Here is a 17,250-nt window from a genome sequence, read left to right on the forward strand (position 1 = left end):
ACCTAGATCCCCTGCAAATGCAGTGTGAGCTCCTAACTATTGACGCGTCTCCCCAGTTCCCATATTCAACCTATCGACATTGCCATCTACAAAGACTACACTTCAGTTAAAAAAAATAAAAGCTCTACTTTGTAATGTAAATATGCAGTTTTTGTGTTGGGTTACATTCGTAGCTATCTTCTACAGCATGGTGGCAGCTAGGCCAGCACAGTCTATATTTTAATTGGGTTATTTAGGCCATTTACAGTTAATGTAGTAGTTGGGCAGAATTGTGTTTATCATCTTGTTATTTCTTATGCATATATTTGTTCCTTTCTTTTTCATTTTCTGCCTTCTTTTGAACTAATGGAGTTCTTAAATAAGTTTTATTTTTCTTCAGGCTAGTCTCAAAGGCATGATCCCCCTGCTTCAGTTTTTGAGTACTGGGATTGCGAACATGTGACTGCTCCATGCACAAGGACATCTCTGAGGCAGATCTCCAGGTCTCTCTGTGCCACGCTCTCCTCTCCCACCCCTTTTCTAAGATCTCCAGCTGCCCTGGCCTCTACCCCAAGTCCAACTGGTGAAGAGAAACATTTCCAGACTGGCACAAACTCCCTGTAGGCTTCTTACTGCTGCCTGATACCCAGTCTTAAAGCCCATTGTTTTATATCTTTTGTTTAATTGTTTGGGATTGTTTTTCTAGAAAGTAGCTTTGCCCCAGAAAGTAGCTATTGCCCCATCTTGGCTAAACATGGGTATTCCTTTACTTTTTAAATTTAAGCTAAGCCAGATACAGTGGCACATACCTTTAATCCCAGCTCTTTGGAGGCAAAAGCAGGCAGACCTCTATGGGTTCCTATCTTGGTCTACATAGTGAATTTTAGGCCAGCCCAGGCTACATAATGAAATACTGTCTCAAAACGAAACAAGCAGACAAATAAAAATAAATAAATTTAACCTAAACAAGGCATGGTGGCATTAACCTATAGTCCCCAATTCTCAAGAAACTGAAGCAGGCAGATCATGTTTGAGGCCAGTCTGGGGTACACAGTAAGACCCTGTCTCAGAGAGAGACAGAGACAGAGGAAGAGACAGAGACAGAGAAAGAGACAAAGACTGAGACAGAGGCAGAGAGAAGAAAACACTAAATTGGTTGGATGTGGTGGAACACCCCCCCTTGTTAGTTTGTCTGCTGACAGCTCACCTCTTGCAGAAGAGACAGGTAGGTGGCCAGGAAAATAAGGGAAACTTGGCCCGGCAGCAGCAGCAAATCTGTAGGGAGAAGCCTGGATGGAGCAGCTGTGTGAAGCCTCTGGAGCTCGGCCCAGTCCCAACGTGTAGCCTTGGGGCTCCTACCCAAGCACCGAGCGAGACTCTCCATTGCTGGGGACGGCCACTGCCCTGCACCCAGGGCACCCGAGTCTTACCTTCCCCCTCTTAAGGCTGCTGAAGAGCTCCTTGTCCTGCAGAAACTTCTCCATCTCTGCCTTCACCAGCACCCTCCGCACGTCCACCACCTCCTCCACGGTCAGGGCCAGGCTCTCCACCGGGTGGCTGAACTCCTGGGGGCGAGGGACAGGGTCCTGCTTGCTCAACACCCTGGGGACCCCACAGTTCACCTGGTCTCAGTCCACACAACCTGGCAACTTACTAAAGCATGTGTGTCGGCACTCACTATGGGGGACTGGATCTGCCCCAAGGAGGCCCTGTTACTGTGAAAGGTTCTCCATGGCCCCAGGACCCCAACCCGGTCATTAACCCCATTGATGCTGGGAAATACACACTCCACCTTTCTCCCTTGAAACCTTCAATTCACCACTGAATCTTTCTTCTTTTTTAAAGATTTATCTTATGTATATAAGTACACTGTAGCTGTCTTCAGACACTCCAGAAGAGGGCATCAGATCCCATTACAGATGGTTGTGAGCCACCATGTGGTTGCTGGGAATTGAACTCAGGACCTCTGGAAGAGCAGTCAGTGCTCTTAACCATCTCTCCAGCTCCGTCACTGAATCTTTCAACCCTCCTCTCCCCTGATCTGTACTGTCCCCAGGAGTCCTGGGTGTCCCCTGCCTGCCTGACTCTGAGTGTGCTCTTCTGCACGCAGACAGGCCGTATGCTCTAACTGGCATAATGACTGAGTTATGTTAGTTTAAAATAAAACTCATCCGCAGCTCTTCTAAGCCTACTTTTTCTGTAAGGTGGGGTTGTTTCAGTTCCCTTGAGGCAATACAACATACAATTGTCAACATGGTGCCAGGCACACACAACTCAAAATGCTAGCTGTTGTTTGTGGAGGTAGGGTGGGGACCAGCATACGGGGTGCCACAAGGGTGGAAATGGGGTGTTTTCTCTCAGATGGACAGCGGGCAGCACTGCTCAGGTCTCCTTAGTCTTGGAACAGCACCGGGAGTTTCTCGAGCCCCATCCGATCTGAGGCATCAGGACTTCCAGCTTTTTGTCTTGGGAGTTCCCATGTCAAAGGCAGAGAGATTAGCAGCCACCTCTCAGGAACCTGGGCAGGTTCTTCTGATTTCGATGGCCTGCCTTTCAGAAAGTGCTTTTTGAGACCTCAGAACTCGAAGGCCACAATGGGGCTCGAGGGATTTTAGAGCTTGCTCTTCTCTTCCTTGTACAAGAAATGGGCCTGAACTTTCTAGCCATTAAGAAATGGCAGCCGGGCGGTGGTGGCGCACGCCTGTAATCCCAGCACTCTGGGAGGCAGAGGCAGGCAGATTTCTGAGTTCGAGGCCAGCCTGGTCTACAGAGTGAGCTCCAGGACAGCCAGGGCTACACAGAGAAACCCTGTCTCAAAAACCAAACAAACAAAAACAAAAACAAAAGAAATGGCAGCACAGCTAGCTGAGCAGTGGCACTCACACTAATCCCTGCACTCAGGAGGCAGAAGTGGGTAGATCTCTGTGAGTTCGAGACCAGCCTGAGCTACAGAATGAGTTCTGGGACAGCCAAGGCTACGTAGAAAGACTCTGTCTCAAAAGAGAAAAAAAAAAACAAAGGAAAGAAAGAAAGAAAAAAGAAAAAGAAATGACTATACTTGGTTCGTGGTGACACTATGCCGTTGCTATTGTCACTTGGTCGTAAAATATGCTGTGGCTTTCAGCTGGCACAGGTCAGGCAGTCCATGGGGCTTGCAGTTCCTGTTTATATACTACCTGAAACCCCAGGAAGACACTACCCATGTCCCCTAGTTAAATTGCTTCTGAGGTAGAAGCAGGGAGCAAATTTAAGGCTAGCCTGGGTTACATGATTTGTTCTAGGCCAACCTGGACTACATACATTTGCTCTAGGCAAGCCGAGGTACAATGTGAGATTGTCTCAAAAGTAAAAATAAAGGGGCTGGAGAGATGATGGCTCAGCAGAAAAGAACACTAGCTACTCTTCCAGGGGTCCCAGGTTCAATTCCCAGGACCCACATGGTGGCTCACAACCACCTGTAACTTCAGTCCCAGAGAATTCCACTCTCTCTTCTGCCCTCATGGGCAGTGTATACATGTGGTACACAGACTCACATGCAGACAGAACACCCATAAATAGGAAAAATAAACAATATTTTTGTTTTTGTTTGTTTGTTGAGACAGGGTTTCCCTATGTTGAACTCACTCTGTAGACCAGGCTGGCCTCGAACTAACAGAGATCCACCTGCCTCTGCCTCCTTAGTGCTGGGATCAGAGGAGTGCACCACCACTGCCTGGCACACTTTTTTTTTAATGGACCAAGGCTTGCTTTAATTTAATGACTGATCCACGGGAGGCCACAGCGGGGCCACTATGTTCAGACTCGAGGGAAGCTTTATTTCTTGGTCTCTTTCTCATTGGACAGAGTCTTGGTGATGTCTTCCTGCTCTGCCTGGAGGCTCTCCTCCCTGGTCTTAGGACCCGTGACCTCAGCCTGGTCAGCCAGTGGATTCTTGCCTGCCTGGTCTGCCTTCAATTTGTGGCTGTGCTCCGTGAGAATCTATTTGTGGGTTTGGTTTTTTTTTGTTGTTGTTTTGTTTTGTTTTTGATTTGTTTTTTTTGAGACAGAGTTTCTCTGTGTAACCCTGGCTGTCCTGGAACTCACTCTGTAGACCAGGCTGGCCTCAAACTCAGAAATCTACCTGCCTCTGCCTCCCAAGTGCTGGGATTACAGGCTTGCGCTAGACACCACCTGGCATCTTTTTTTTTTAACACATTCCCTTTGACCTTCAGGTACAGGCTGTGATATATATATATATATATGTGGCGGTGGTCAATCTCCTTAGACTCCCGGCATCTCCTGAAAAGCGGGCGCGGGATCCTCATCCTTCTCACCCAGGTCTCAGGCATCCTAGCGCCGGCAGTACCCTTCCGCTTCCCCATGCCCATATGCCTGCCCTTTGGTTGGATGTTTTTCCAGCGGCGAGCCTAGGAATGGACAGTCACAGGCTACATGATCAGACACCTGATCTGTTGACAGGAGCTGGCGCTGGCGAATTCACTGGTCTCATTGGGGTCCAACTGGACCTTCTTTTTACCAAAGTGGAGGACACTAGAGGCAAGCCTCTTTAGCCTGAGTGTACTATGGCTGCAGGCCATTTATTTATCTTACGTATATATGTGCATGTGTAGACGTTAAGGAGTAACTTCTTGGAGCCGTTCTCTCATTCCATGTATGGGCATTACCTTTCAATTAAAAATAATGAGGGGCTGGAGCGATGGGTCGGTGGTTAACATCACTAACTGTTCTCTCAGAGGTTCAGTTCCCAGCACCCCACTAACAGCTATAGCTTCAGTTCCAGGAGGTCTGATGCCTTCTGGCCTCAGCAGGCACCAGCATCCATGTGGTACACGTGTAGGCAAAATGCTCGTATACATAAATAAATGAACCATTTGAAGTTAATAAGGCCACCTCAAACTTACATAGAACTTATAATCTTCAAAGCATTCTAACATGTCTTATTTAATCTGAGCCTCGACAAGATAATGGTGCCAAACATAGTTAACCTTCCTTTACACACCTGCGGGAGCCTTGTAGTCTGCCATCAGCCTTTACCAGTTACCTCACTTGATAAATTTGTACAATGAAATTCAGGCCCACGTCAGGGCTCCACGGCAGCATAACTATTAGCTCTTCATAGAAACAACACAAAACTCATGGGACCAAGCATGTCAAAGTCCCAGTCAAAAGCACACTCCCTGAAAGACTGTTCTGACCTCGAGTTCCACAGTTCCGGGTTCATTGTCTATCCTGACCCCACTGGAATTAAACAAACCACTTTAGGCCTGAAGGTCCTTCTGAAAGGCGTTTCTCTGCGGCTGGGGTTGCAGTGCCAACGTGTACCAGCAAGTGGCAGCAAAGAACAATCTCACCAGAATCAGGGACTGGACTCAGCCACCTGCTAGGGATGCAGCCACCTGAGAGGGATCTCCCCCTCTTGAGCACAAAGAAAGGTTGAAGTTGATGCTGAAGAGGCTACCAGGCAACCTGCCCTGTCACTTACCAGCCACAGGTGTCTGGTATCTGGTGCAGACGCCTCAGGTTCATCCACTGAGCTCAAACTGCTGGGCAGGGCGGAGCTTCGGTGAGGCTGGGAGTGGCCACTCACTGGACAGAAACCTGGAGGGAGGACACAGGCCGTGAACGCCACAGCAGGGGGTGCTGTGTGTCCCAGTGGGGATGGCGAACGAGTCAAAAGTCAAGCCAAGAGCTGGAGGGTTGGCTCAGCGGTTCTTGGAGAGGACCAGGGTTCAATTCCCGACACCTCCATGGTGAATCACAGCCATCTGTTCCAGGGGATCCAACAGCCTCCTCTGATCTCCACGGGTACCAGGCACACATACATATACACATATACATGCACGTGGTACACAGACATACTAGCAAAAGACCCATACATATAAGATTAAAAAAAGTTTTAAAGTTAATTTTAAAATTCTGTTTAGAAGCCACTTGAAAGAATGTCACATTCCTCCAGGGTTTTCACTTTCTAGTATCAAAAGTTGTACACGGTGCTGGATGAACTTGCTGGATGCATGGATCTAGGTCCCGGTGCATTAGCCAGTCACATGAGAGCATCAGGCTGAGCTCTAACCTCTGGGAGATGCGGGGTTCCTTTAGAGATGAAAACTCGCTGGGCGGCGCTGCTTGATTTGACACGGCTGCAAACACTTCTACTAAACTAAAACTTTTGGCCATGCCAAGATGTTTGGGTTGTTTGGTCATGTTCTTGGGACCCCATTTCTAACTCTGACCACCCCTGAGTGAGTAGAGCTACTAAGCAACAGGACTAACCAGGCTGTCATGTGCAACCAGGCCAGCATGGCTGCTTCTAGCTCGAGCCCTCGGGTGGGAGACAGGGGTAGATGACAAGGCAGATGCTTCAAAAGCCACCAAAGAAAGAAATCAAGTGTCAGGCCAACTTTCCTACTGTGCCTCAGGATGTTGAAAAATTATCTCTAGGTAGCAGAACTGAGGGAATTTGAATTCTTTCTTTAAAATGACTTTACTTTCTTCTTATTTATTTTTTCTTTTCTCTTGTCTTCAAGATAGGGTTTCTCTGTGTAACCTTGACTGTCCTTGAATTTGCTTTGTAGACCAGGCTGCCCCTGAACTCAAGAGATTTCCCCTGCCTCTGACTCCAGTGCTGGGATTAAAGGTGTGCACAAGCATGCCCTGCCCCGCCTTATTTACTTATTTTGATTCTATGTATGTGAATGAATGAATGAATGAATGTGTGTGCACCACTCAGGTGCCTGGTGCCACAGAGGCCAGAGAGAGCGTTGGATTTACTGTAACTAAAACTCAAGATGCTGTGAGTAACCACGTGGGAGCTGGGATTCGAACCCTGTCTCTCTGCAAGAGCAGCCAGTGCTCTTAACCACTAGGTCATCTCTCCATCCCACAAGGATTCAAGTGCTTTAGAAAATCTTTTGCAATGAATACAGGCTGCTTCATCTCAAATGGAAGGCTAGAGTGCCTGCTTTAGGTGGTGACAGGCCGTGCGCGCTCCCTGCAGGGCGTAAGCTCCACACGGAGGGTACTTGCCTGCTCACAGACGGTGTGAGACTGAGGCTGTAACACAAAGTTCACACAATGAAGGTGAGGAAAGTGGGTGCTGGTAAAGGCAGTATTTACCCTGGTCTCGGCTGTTGGGCCTCCATGAGTGCATGCTGCCTGCTCTGGCCCGAGGTGGCTCCATCCCTCCTGGGGGCTGAGCAGCTGACTGAAGGCCAGATGCTACCTCGCTCCGGAGCTGAGCCAGGTCATGTTCCGAAAAAGAGCGGTCCCGCTTCAGTGCCACCTCTCCACATGGGGACTCTTCTTCCTGAAAGCACATCGGGCACGGCCATCTCCTGACCGCTGCCCCCTCCTCACCCCATCCTCTCCTGACCCCTGCCCCTCCTGACCTCTGCCCCTCCTGGCCATTGACCCCTCCTGACCCTTGCCCCTCCTGACCACCACCTCCAGTTCTGACCACTTTCTCCATATTCTCTTGCTCATCCTTGGACCAAGGCAGTGAATCCAGAGATGCTAACTGAGCCCACTGACACCCTAGGCTCTCTCCACATCACTAGCCCTTAGTCTTTTGGACAGCTCATAGCAAGTGTCTCAATAATCAAACTATTCCCTGAGGTCTTCCAGAAAAACCTGGAGACGGCAGCTCCGTAGGAGCCCTCGGAGATGGCCAGCACCGAGGTCTTCTGCCTCCCTGGAACCAGCTCCTCATGTCATCTGAGGCCACTCAGGCCACTCATGTGGCCACGAGAAGAAAGCAACTTCCACTTTTAGCCTTTGTGGTTGTGTTGCTCAGAGGGCTCTGTTCCTCTGAGCCAAGGGTGCTTCTGAGCTGGCAGGTTAGGGAAGGGACCACCTGCCACCCAGTGGCCAGAGGGTGCCTACTCAGCTGCCCAAACAGACCCTGTCCTGCTAAGCCTGCCCCAGCCCCGCCGACATAATCTTCTGAAGAATCTCTATCCTCTGACCTCGGAAGTGTTCATTTCTTCCATCTCTGCTAGGGTGGGAGCTTTGAGCAGGACGCGGGGCCGTGGACGCTGACTCCCGCCCCCACCATCCGTGACGGACAGGTTGATGCAGGAAGTGGACTTGATGTCCCCAGAGCAGGCGTTGAGGATGCAGGGCAGAGAACCAAACCCTGAAGGCAGGAAAAAACAAGGCAGGGTGTACGGTGAGCAGCAGAGGCAGGGAGACCGGGGCAGGGGTGGGTGTAGGTCAGGCAGGGCAAGGAGCCCAAAACCAGAGTGCAGGGCCAACAAGAAAGACAGGAGCCAGGGCAGGGGTGGACCGCGAACAAGAAGATGCGGAGGTCAGTGAATGAGTGGACAGTGGTCAGGAAAGAGAAGGAGGCCAGGGTAGGGGTGGACAGTGATCATGGAAGGCGTACTGGCTGGTTTTGGGCGTCAACTTGACACAAGCTGGAGTTATCACAGAGAAAGGAGCTTCAGTTGGTGAAGTGCCTCCATGAGATCCAGCTGTGGGGCATTTTCTCAATTAGTGATCAAGGGGGGAGGGCCCCTTGTGGGTGGTGCCATCCCTGGGCTGGTGGTCTTGGGTTCTATAAGAAAGCAGGCTGAGCAAGGCAGGGGAAGCAAGCCAGTAAATAACATTCCCCCAAGGTTTCTGCATCAGCTCCTGCTTCCTGACCTGCTTGAGTTCCAGTCCTGACTTCCTGGTGATGAATAGCAATGTGGAAGTGTAAGCTGAATAAACCCTTTCCTCCCCACCTTGTTTCTTGGTCATGATGTTGGTGCAGGAATAGAAACCCTGACTGAGACAGGAGGTGAGGAGGCCTATGCAGGAGTGGAAGGGAAGTGAGGATGATGGGGAGGCCAGGCAGGAATAGATGCTGAACTGGGCATGGTGGCGGACTTAGGAGGCAGAGGGAGGCATCTCTGTGAGTCTGAGGCCAGCCTGGTCTACACAGCATTCCAGACCAGCCAGGGCACATAGGGAGACCCCTCCCCCCAAGAAAAAAGAAGAATAGATGTTGACCTGAGGGAAGGGGCAAGAAACACAAGGCAGTGGATGCTAAGGAAGACAGGCGTGGACGGTGAGCGGGAGGATGAGGAGGCGGGTGCATGATCAGGGGCCGCCATGGCTATGAACAGCTTCATGAGCTCCACTTGGTTTAATTCTCCACTTAGAAGAAGGGGGAACCCAAGGAGCTGGAGAGATGGCTCAGTGGTTAAGAGCACTGACTGCCCTGAGTTCAAATCCCAGCAACCACATGGAGGCTCACAACCATCTGTGATGAGATCTGATGCCCTCTTCTGGTATCTGAAGTACAGCGTATTTACATATAATAAATAAATAAATCTTGCTGGGCGGTGATGGCGCACACCTGTAATCCCCAGCACTCTGGGAGGCAGAGGCAGGCAGATTTCTGAGTTCAAGGCCTGCCTGGTCTACAGAGTGAGTTCCAGGACAGCCAGGGCTATACAGAGAAACCCTGTCTCGAAAAAAACAAAAACAAAAACAAAACAAAAACTTAAAAAAAAAAAAAACAAACAAGAAGGGAAACCCCAAGGCTGGTCACCAATGGGCAACTCTGGCCTAGGGAGGAGAGCCACCAAAGGCCCCACAGAAGCAGGGCTGAACTCACCAGCCTCTTTTTGCAAGAAAGACCAGGTCTCAGATATCTGAATACACACCTGGCTTCTAATTACTTAGAAACTTGGACTTCACTTTGTTTGCCTCTCAAATGTTGAGATTTGTCATACGTTATAACAACACACAAAGGCAAAATCAGATCCGCACCTAGAGAGCAAGATTACTTCCTTTCTACAAGCCTCTGGCTAAGACTTCACAGGTTTAGCCCGGTGGTGGTGGCGCACGCCTGTAATCCCAGCACTCTGGGAGGCAGAGGCAGGCAGATTTCTGAGTTCGAGGCCAGCCTGGTCTACAGAGTGAGTTCCAGGACAGCCAGGGCTACACAGAGAAACCCTGTCTCAAAAAACCAAAAACAAACAAACAAACAAAAAAAAACAAAAAGACTTCACAGGTTTACAAAAACAAGTTTACAATCATCATCATCATCATCATCTTAAGGAGATCTGAGGGCTAAAAACAATCCCGAGATCTGATCTGTGGCCCAGCCCTGTCTACTGGGGATGCCTTCTCTCCATCATTCACCCGTGTCCCCTCGCTCACCACGGGCTCCCAAGGGCTGGGCCCCTACTGGACGAAGCCTCCGCTCCTGCTTGATTTCCTCCAGGATCTTCTCGTGCAGTGTCCTTTGCTTCTGAGGTACAGGGCGAAGTCGTCTCTCCGAGACCTGCCGCCAACATGACACACTTAAGTGTGTGTGTGGGGGGGGGGGGGGGGGGCAGGTGGTGAGACAGGCTGCGCTAGCGAAATGCTAGAATAGTTCAGGAGACTTGGTGCTACCTCTCAGCTACCCAAGGAAGCTTTGTGCACACTTGGTGTGGGGTGTAAATGGCTAAAACTTCTCCCCAAGAGGAATTAGATATAGACCGCAAGGCCCTATGCTAAGGGTCACGCCACCCTTCCAGCCCTCGATGGCACCCGTCAGGAAGCATGCGGCCACAGGAGAGCAGCAGACCCTGGAACACCAGAGGAGAAGGCGCAGCGCTGGTACCTGCTTCAGTGGGGGCCGTGAACGGATGAAGTCCAGGATAAGTTCGTGTGCGTCCTTCTTCACTCTGGGAGGGATGTCCCCGTCCACCTGCCGGGAGGAGCAGGGCCACCCTGAGCTCGCAAGGGCCAGCTGCCGATGTTGCGGTGACCAGGGTGGTGCACACGGCTTTGATTGCAGCCTGGTCTCCACGGCCAGGTCCCTCCCTGGCCTCTGCTCCTGAGACCCGGCTCTTTTCCAGCAGATGCGGAGCAGAAACATGGGCCGCACCCAGCAGTGGCTACAGCCTTCAAGGCCTGGTGAGCCCGAACGTCAACTCCAGAGCTACCTGAACCAAGGCATCTCCAGGAGGTGGGGCCGGAGAGCCCATCTCAGGGGTTGGGTTAAGAATGAACTGCAGGGCGGTGGTGGCATATGACTATAATCCCAGCACTTGGGAGGCAGAGGCAGGCAGATTTCTGGTCTACTGAGAGTTCCAGGACAGCCAGGACTACACAGAGAAACCCTGTCTAAAACAAACAAACAAACAAACAAACAAACCCCAAACGAATGAAATGAACTTTGTATACAATGTTAAGAGGGATACCGGCGCACATAAGGCTATGCGCATGCGTGTAAAATGGAGACATGTGATTGGCTCTTAGGGCCTGTCTGATCCTCAAGAGCTTTCTTCCGGCCCTAATTATAGCGTGCTCCAATACAACCAAGGGATGTGGAAATCAGCCACATCTGCCTTATTCACATCTGCAGATGAGTATCAAACTCTGATCAAGCACAGGAAAGGGACAGGGTGGCTAGCGGCGAGGGAAGGCTGCAGCACCCAGCAGGACCGGACCCTGCAGAAGGCAACGGGTGGGGCTGCTGCAGAGGATGACAGGGCCGAGGCTTGCTCACCATGACCTTGCGCAGCTTATAGTTCCTGGCGCGGATATCCTGCATCAGCATCTCGAAGGGGGTGAGCTGGAACTCGGTGGGCAGTGGGTTGAACTCCTTCTCCTGCACCTTCTTCAGCTTTACGCCGTGACGGAGCTCACGCATGAGCTGGACCCACAGCCGGGCCTGACCCGGAAAGGAAAATGGCCTCAGCTCTGGCCTTCATGAACCCTTCCGGGTGTCCTGTGCTCTCTGCCCCAGCCCAGGAGGGCCCGTGTCTTACCCAGTCTGTGTGTCCCAGGTGGTCCAGCTCGGCCAGTGGCTTCTCTACCCGTGGTTCATCCTCCCCCAGTTTCTGCAGCATCTGGGACCGTGTGGCTAGTTAGTGTGGAAGTGGCAGAGGGGTGGACACAGCAGGGCCCTGCTGCAAATCTCATCCAGCAGCAGGCTCTACCACAGCTAGAAAAGAGGCATCGAGGCGCCGGACGCAGGCCTCGGGGCTTGGGAAGGTCTGGAAGACTGTACTTGGGCTTTTGGAATGGCACAGGGGACTTTTCGTCTTGTCCCTGGTCACTTCTCTTAAGCAGGGCCTGATGAGAGCCTAGTGTCCACGTGGCACCGGCTCCCGTCTGATCTCCATGCCTCAGTCCTAGACAGGCGGCTTACGCAGAAGAGCAAGCCCCCCTTTCCCTCCAGATCTCAGTTCGCCCAGCAGCTCAGGACCCCCTAGCCAAGCCATGAGCCCACCTATTCCCTGGGCCTGCTTGTGGCTGCTTCTCTATGCACAGCCCACACTGGAGGTCACAGAGCCTGGCATCTCAGAAGCTGTGTCCGCTCCCTCCGCTGCTGGTCTGCGTCTCCAGCCCAGCACAAGGTGGCACGCATTAGTATTCAAATAAGGCCGGAACTGATGGTGATCACATGACAGGATGGCAGGACCCAGGAGGCAGTCCAGATATAAAGTGCTTCCATCTTACATCGTGGTGAGGGTCAGGGCAGATACCAGGGACGCGTGGGGATTTGGGGAAGATGCTGGACTTACTGCCTTGGTGATTCTGGGTCTCGGCAGGACCCAGGAGCCCCTGTTCTCACTGAGACCTCACTACAGAGAAATATTTATTCTTTAGGAGGTCCCACTCCACAAGGACAGAGACAGCTAGTTACCCTGGCTTTCACCCCAAGCTACCTGCCAAACGGCTTTGAGACACACTGTTGTGTAGGATTCCTGGGGCAAAGGGCATGGAGGATAGCTCTCCTGCCCTACTTAGAATAGCTGCACCTGACCCTGCACACCTGCTTCTTTCCAACACAAACACACTAGCCCAGACTAGCCCAGGTGTCTCTGTCCAGGACCCTACCTCTTCAGCACCCGTCCCCTGATCTGTCTCAGGGACCAGAGTGTAGAGGTCCCTGCTTAAGCAATTGCTCCTTTGTCTTCGTAAGGGATTGATTTGAGCAACAGAACAGAGTGTGTTCAAAGAAAAACAAAAGCCCGAGGACCGCCTGATGGCCACAGGGAGGGAACTAGCTAGAAGAGAGTCTCTAAGATGAAGTCAGGGAGGAGTGGAGAGGGGAGGGGGAGGGGGAAGGGTGCACTGAATCCTGGGAGCCGAGAGGAGAGCCTCCCAAGGTTGGCAAAGTGGTAGCTACAAGGCAAGGAGCAAGGGCTCAGGCTGGGTCCCCAGACTCCATTACTCCAACACCCCTGAGAGCCCTTGCAGGCTCCAGAGGGCCGGGATACTAGCTATGACCCCTTTAGGCTATAGGAAGAGATACACAGGAAGGTGGAATCACAGACCAGCGCCAACTCACTTACAAATGAGCTTCTTTCTACCTGAGCAAGATGGAAAGGCGTGAGCCTCACCTGACCTCTGCCAAGTCCCCCCTTCATCATTAGTGAAATGTTTGGGAGGGGGCAGGACAGCCTACTTCACAGGAAAAAAAATGGTTCTCTGTAAGCAGTAGGAACATCTTCAACGAGGAATGGAGACAGTCAAAAGGTGTCAAGCCCTGTGTGTTATGGACGTCAGGACAACCTAGAGGGAATCTGGCTCAGGAATCGGCTGTATCCTAAACAGGGGGACGAGGAACCCTAACTCTCAGGGGTGGCATCTGTTCATTTTCAAGACAGGGACCACCAAAGGATGAAGTCAGACTTTGGCAAACACAGCAAACGTCCTGCAGGGATTCTCTCACATACCCACCCCCACAGCTCCAAGCCCACGGGCCTGCCTGTGCGGTTCTGCAAGAGAAAAAGTAGCCACTTCCTCCGGTGGTGTCCTTAGCAGCACATTTTCAAAAGGAACTGGGGTTGGAGAGGCCAGCAGGTAAACAGATCTCCCTCTTGCTGAACTCAAAGTGAGGTCTGAGAGGGTAATGGCTAATTTAGAAGGAACGGGGGTGATACAGTAGTAATAAAGACTAGCAGCCACTTCTGATCCCCTTCTCTGAAAACCCGGTGGAAGACACGAAGTTAAAAATGTATGAACATTTAGGACAGTGCCCAGCTTGGGGGACGCGGAAAGTTACAGGTATTCCTAGGAAGGTACAATCAGGCACCAAGGATCTTCATCCTTGTTGGACGACCAAGGGCGGGGCCCCATCGCCTCCTTATTCCCATCCCCACCACCTATCCATCTCCAGCACCAGCCCCTCCCCGCTCCGCCCACACTAGCCCCTCCCCCGCTCCACCCACACCAGCCCCACCACTTGCAGGCCACCTCCTGCTCACCTCTTTGGCCTCCCTCACGCGGGCCAGGAAGGCACGAAGCTCCAGCGTCTCCACAAAGAGAGCTCTGCACACTGCCTGGTAGTGGGCCTGCGCCCCGTGGGGGTCGGTTAGGCGCGAAGCACACAGCCGCATGGCCTGTGCAAAGGTGCGCACCGCTCGGGGGCCGCCCTCGGCCTCCTCCTCCTCTTCTGGACCCACATAGCCCTCGTCCGCTGCCCCGCAGCTGCCGTCTTCGCAGTCGCTGTTGGCCATGAGGTCGATGAGCCTCTCCAGCTGCGGGCTCAGCTCCCGCTCCTCGTTCTCATCTAAGCCCCAGTCCAGCGCTCGGTAGATGGCAAAGCCCAGTGACTGCACCATCTAAAGGACAGAGGTGTCATACGGTCACCAGAGACATTCTGAGCCACAAGGGTACTGGAGCCCCAACCAGCAGCACCACCACCATCACAGGACCAAGGAGACGCCAGACAGAATGAGAGGCAGGGAGAAGAGATCTCAGCACAGCTTTGCCACAGGGGAATCATCGTGGTACAAACTATGGACCGCTGTTAAAAGGACGCTTCCTAAACAGCACAGCCGCTTTAGAAAACAGGAAAATTCTTACCAATATGCAATGACCATGGCTTCAGCGCCCTCTCCTCCCGGGTATTTAACCCAGAGAAGTGGAAAAGTACATCCACACCAGACTGGCTCATAAACTAATCATGTGTTCTTCCTAGCAGAGACAAGGTGGCGTGTACCCACAGCAGGGCACCATAATACAGGGAGCAGACAGATGGACACACACACACACACACACCACAGATCCGAGGAAAAGCCTTTATATGATGTGTTGGCATTAGCTCTAAGCAAGCTGAGCCCATCCACTTCTATAGAAAAGTTAGTAAGGGGGTGGGGTGGGGTGGGGTGGGGGACTGGAGAGATAGCTCAGAGGTCAAGAGCATTGACTGCTTCTCCACAAGTCCTGAGTTCAACTCCCAGCAGCAACATGGCGGCCCACAACCATCTATAATGGAATCTGATGCCCTCTCCTGGTGTGTCTGAAAACAGCGACAGTGTACTCATATACATATAATAAATAAATCGTAGAAGTTATTGGCTCCCTGAGCAGTCTGTGCACTACCTGTGGAGGCCAGAACAGCTCACCAGGTCCCCCGAGGCTGGAGTCACAGACATTGTGAGCCGCCGTGTCTGTGCTGGGAATCAGACCCAGATCCGCTGGAAGAACAGCCAGTGCACTCTCTAACTGATGAGTCATCTCTCCGGCCTCAGTGATTCTTTTTTTAAAGCACACTAAGCACCCTTGAGGTTTTCCTGTAGCGTCCTCATCCTTTCCCCTCAGCATTTCTGTTTCACTTGGCCAGGCACCCTCAGGCCTACCTTCAGAGCTGCGGTCAGTGACCTGGGGACGGTGGCTGTCAAGAGAGCGCACTGGACGGTGATGTTTCCTGATCGCTCTCCAGATGCTGCCTGCACCTCGATTCCCGTGCCCATGTGACTACCCCCCTCCTCCAGTCAGGTTTAATCAGACATGGGAACACGGCAGTGGGCGCTAGCATATCTGAACACGCAGGAGGATTAACGGTGCCCCTAATCCGCCTAACACTTGTTCTTATGCCTCAAAAGCTTTCAGAGATTTGGTTGAGGTGGCACAGACTTGTGATCCCGGCATTTGAGGGACTGAGGCAAGAAAATTCTGACCTTGAGGCCAGTCTGGGCTACAGAATAAAAGCCTGTCTCAAAACAATAAATATAACTATAAGGTTTACAGGCTGAAGTTAGTGACACAGTTTGTTAACCCTGGGTACTCAGGAGGCAAAGGCAGGAAGATTACAAGTTCAAGATCTGCCTGGACCACACTGCAAGTCTGAGGCCAGCCCAGACAATTTAGTGAAACCCCATCTCAAAATAAAAAGATAAACTGAGGCTGGAGATACTTCCTAGCACATGCAAGACCTGAGGATCAATTTCCAGTACTACTGAATGAATGGTTTTCCTATTTTCCTTCTTTGAACAGACTGGCTGGAGCTGGAGAGATGGTTCGATGGTTAAGAGCACTGGGTGTGCTTCCAGAGGACCTGGGTTCAGTTCCCAGCACCTGCACGGTGGCTCACAACTGTCCATGACTCTGCTTCCAAAGGATCCAACACCCTCTTCTGAACTCCTCAGGCACCGGGTATGCACAAAGTACAACAACATATATGCAAGCAAGCAAGACAGACAGACACAAGAAAGTACTTGTATACACAAAATCAATATTTGTTAAAAAAAGGAAAGCCAGGCAGTGGTGGCGCACGCCTTTAATCGCAGCACTTGGGAGGCAGAGGCAGGCGGATTTCTGAGTTCGAGGCTAGCCTGGTCTACAGAGTAAGTTCCAGGACAGCCAGGGCTACACAGAGAAACCCTGTCTCAAAAAAAAAAAAAAAAAAAAACCAAAAAAAAAAAAAAAAAAGAAAAGAAAGAAAAAAAGGAAAGAATATGGGGCTTGAGAGATGGCTCAGTGGTTAAGAGCACTGACTGCTCTTCCAGAGGTCCTGAGTTCAAATCCCAGCAACCACATGGTGGCTCACAACCATCTGTAATGGGATCTGACACCCTCTTCTGGTGTGTCTGAAGACAGCTACAGTGTACTCACATAATATATAGCAAGTAGAGTTGACCAGAGCGAGCAGAGGTCCTGAATTCAAATTCCCAGCAACCACATGATGACTCACAACCATCAGTACAGCTACAGTGTACTCATATACATAAAATAAATAAATAAATCTTTAAAAAAAAAAAAAGAAAGACTATCAAAGGTGCACTCACACACAAATAACAGCTCAACTAAGTCAGACACTGTGCTGGGCCTGTATAAAACTCCTCCTCCTTAACCCCAGGGCAAGCCAATGACACACCCTCCCACCTCCCCACGGAGGGACAGAGCATGGAGAGCTCAGGCCATGTCATCCCAGCCAGAAGCTGGACACGCTAGGCCTGGGAGTCGGGTCTGTCTGTGCTGTGCTCTACACATTCTGCACGCACCAGTGGTCTCTCCACTCTTGGCTGGCTAGCCTGGCATCCCAGGAAACCAGAG

The 17,250-nt window shown here is 51.4% G+C and overlaps 1 protein-coding gene across 1 annotated transcript in view; it reads right to left on the reverse strand.

Moving 5' to 3' along the window:
• The window catches only part of Spire2 (spire type actin nucleation factor 2), a 38,757-nt gene that overhangs the window by 3,748 nt on the left and 17,759 nt on the right, over positions 1-17,250 (reverse strand). The window contains exons 3-12 of the mRNA XM_052167119.1: positions 14,178-14,534; positions 11,730-11,810; positions 11,468-11,632; positions 10,577-10,663; positions 10,129-10,252; positions 7,944-8,113; positions 7,096-7,285; positions 5,462-5,577; positions 1,410-1,544; positions 1,187-1,254 (exon numbers count right to left, since the gene is read on the reverse strand). Of these exons, the coding sequence (XP_052023079.1) occupies positions 1,187-1,254; positions 1,410-1,544; positions 5,462-5,577; positions 7,096-7,285; positions 7,944-8,113; positions 10,129-10,252; positions 10,577-10,663; positions 11,468-11,632; positions 11,730-11,810; positions 14,178-14,534 (1,493 nt within the window). The remainder of the gene's footprint in view (positions 1-1,186; positions 1,255-1,409; positions 1,545-5,461; positions 5,578-7,095; positions 7,286-7,943; positions 8,114-10,128; positions 10,253-10,576; positions 10,664-11,467; positions 11,633-11,729; positions 11,811-14,177; positions 14,535-17,250) is intronic.

Source organism: Apodemus sylvaticus, chromosome 21 (assembly GCF_947179515.1).
Source record: "Apodemus sylvaticus chromosome 21, mApoSyl1.1, whole genome shotgun sequence".
Taxonomy (NCBI): Eukaryota; Metazoa; Chordata; class Mammalia; order Rodentia; family Muridae; genus Apodemus; species Apodemus sylvaticus.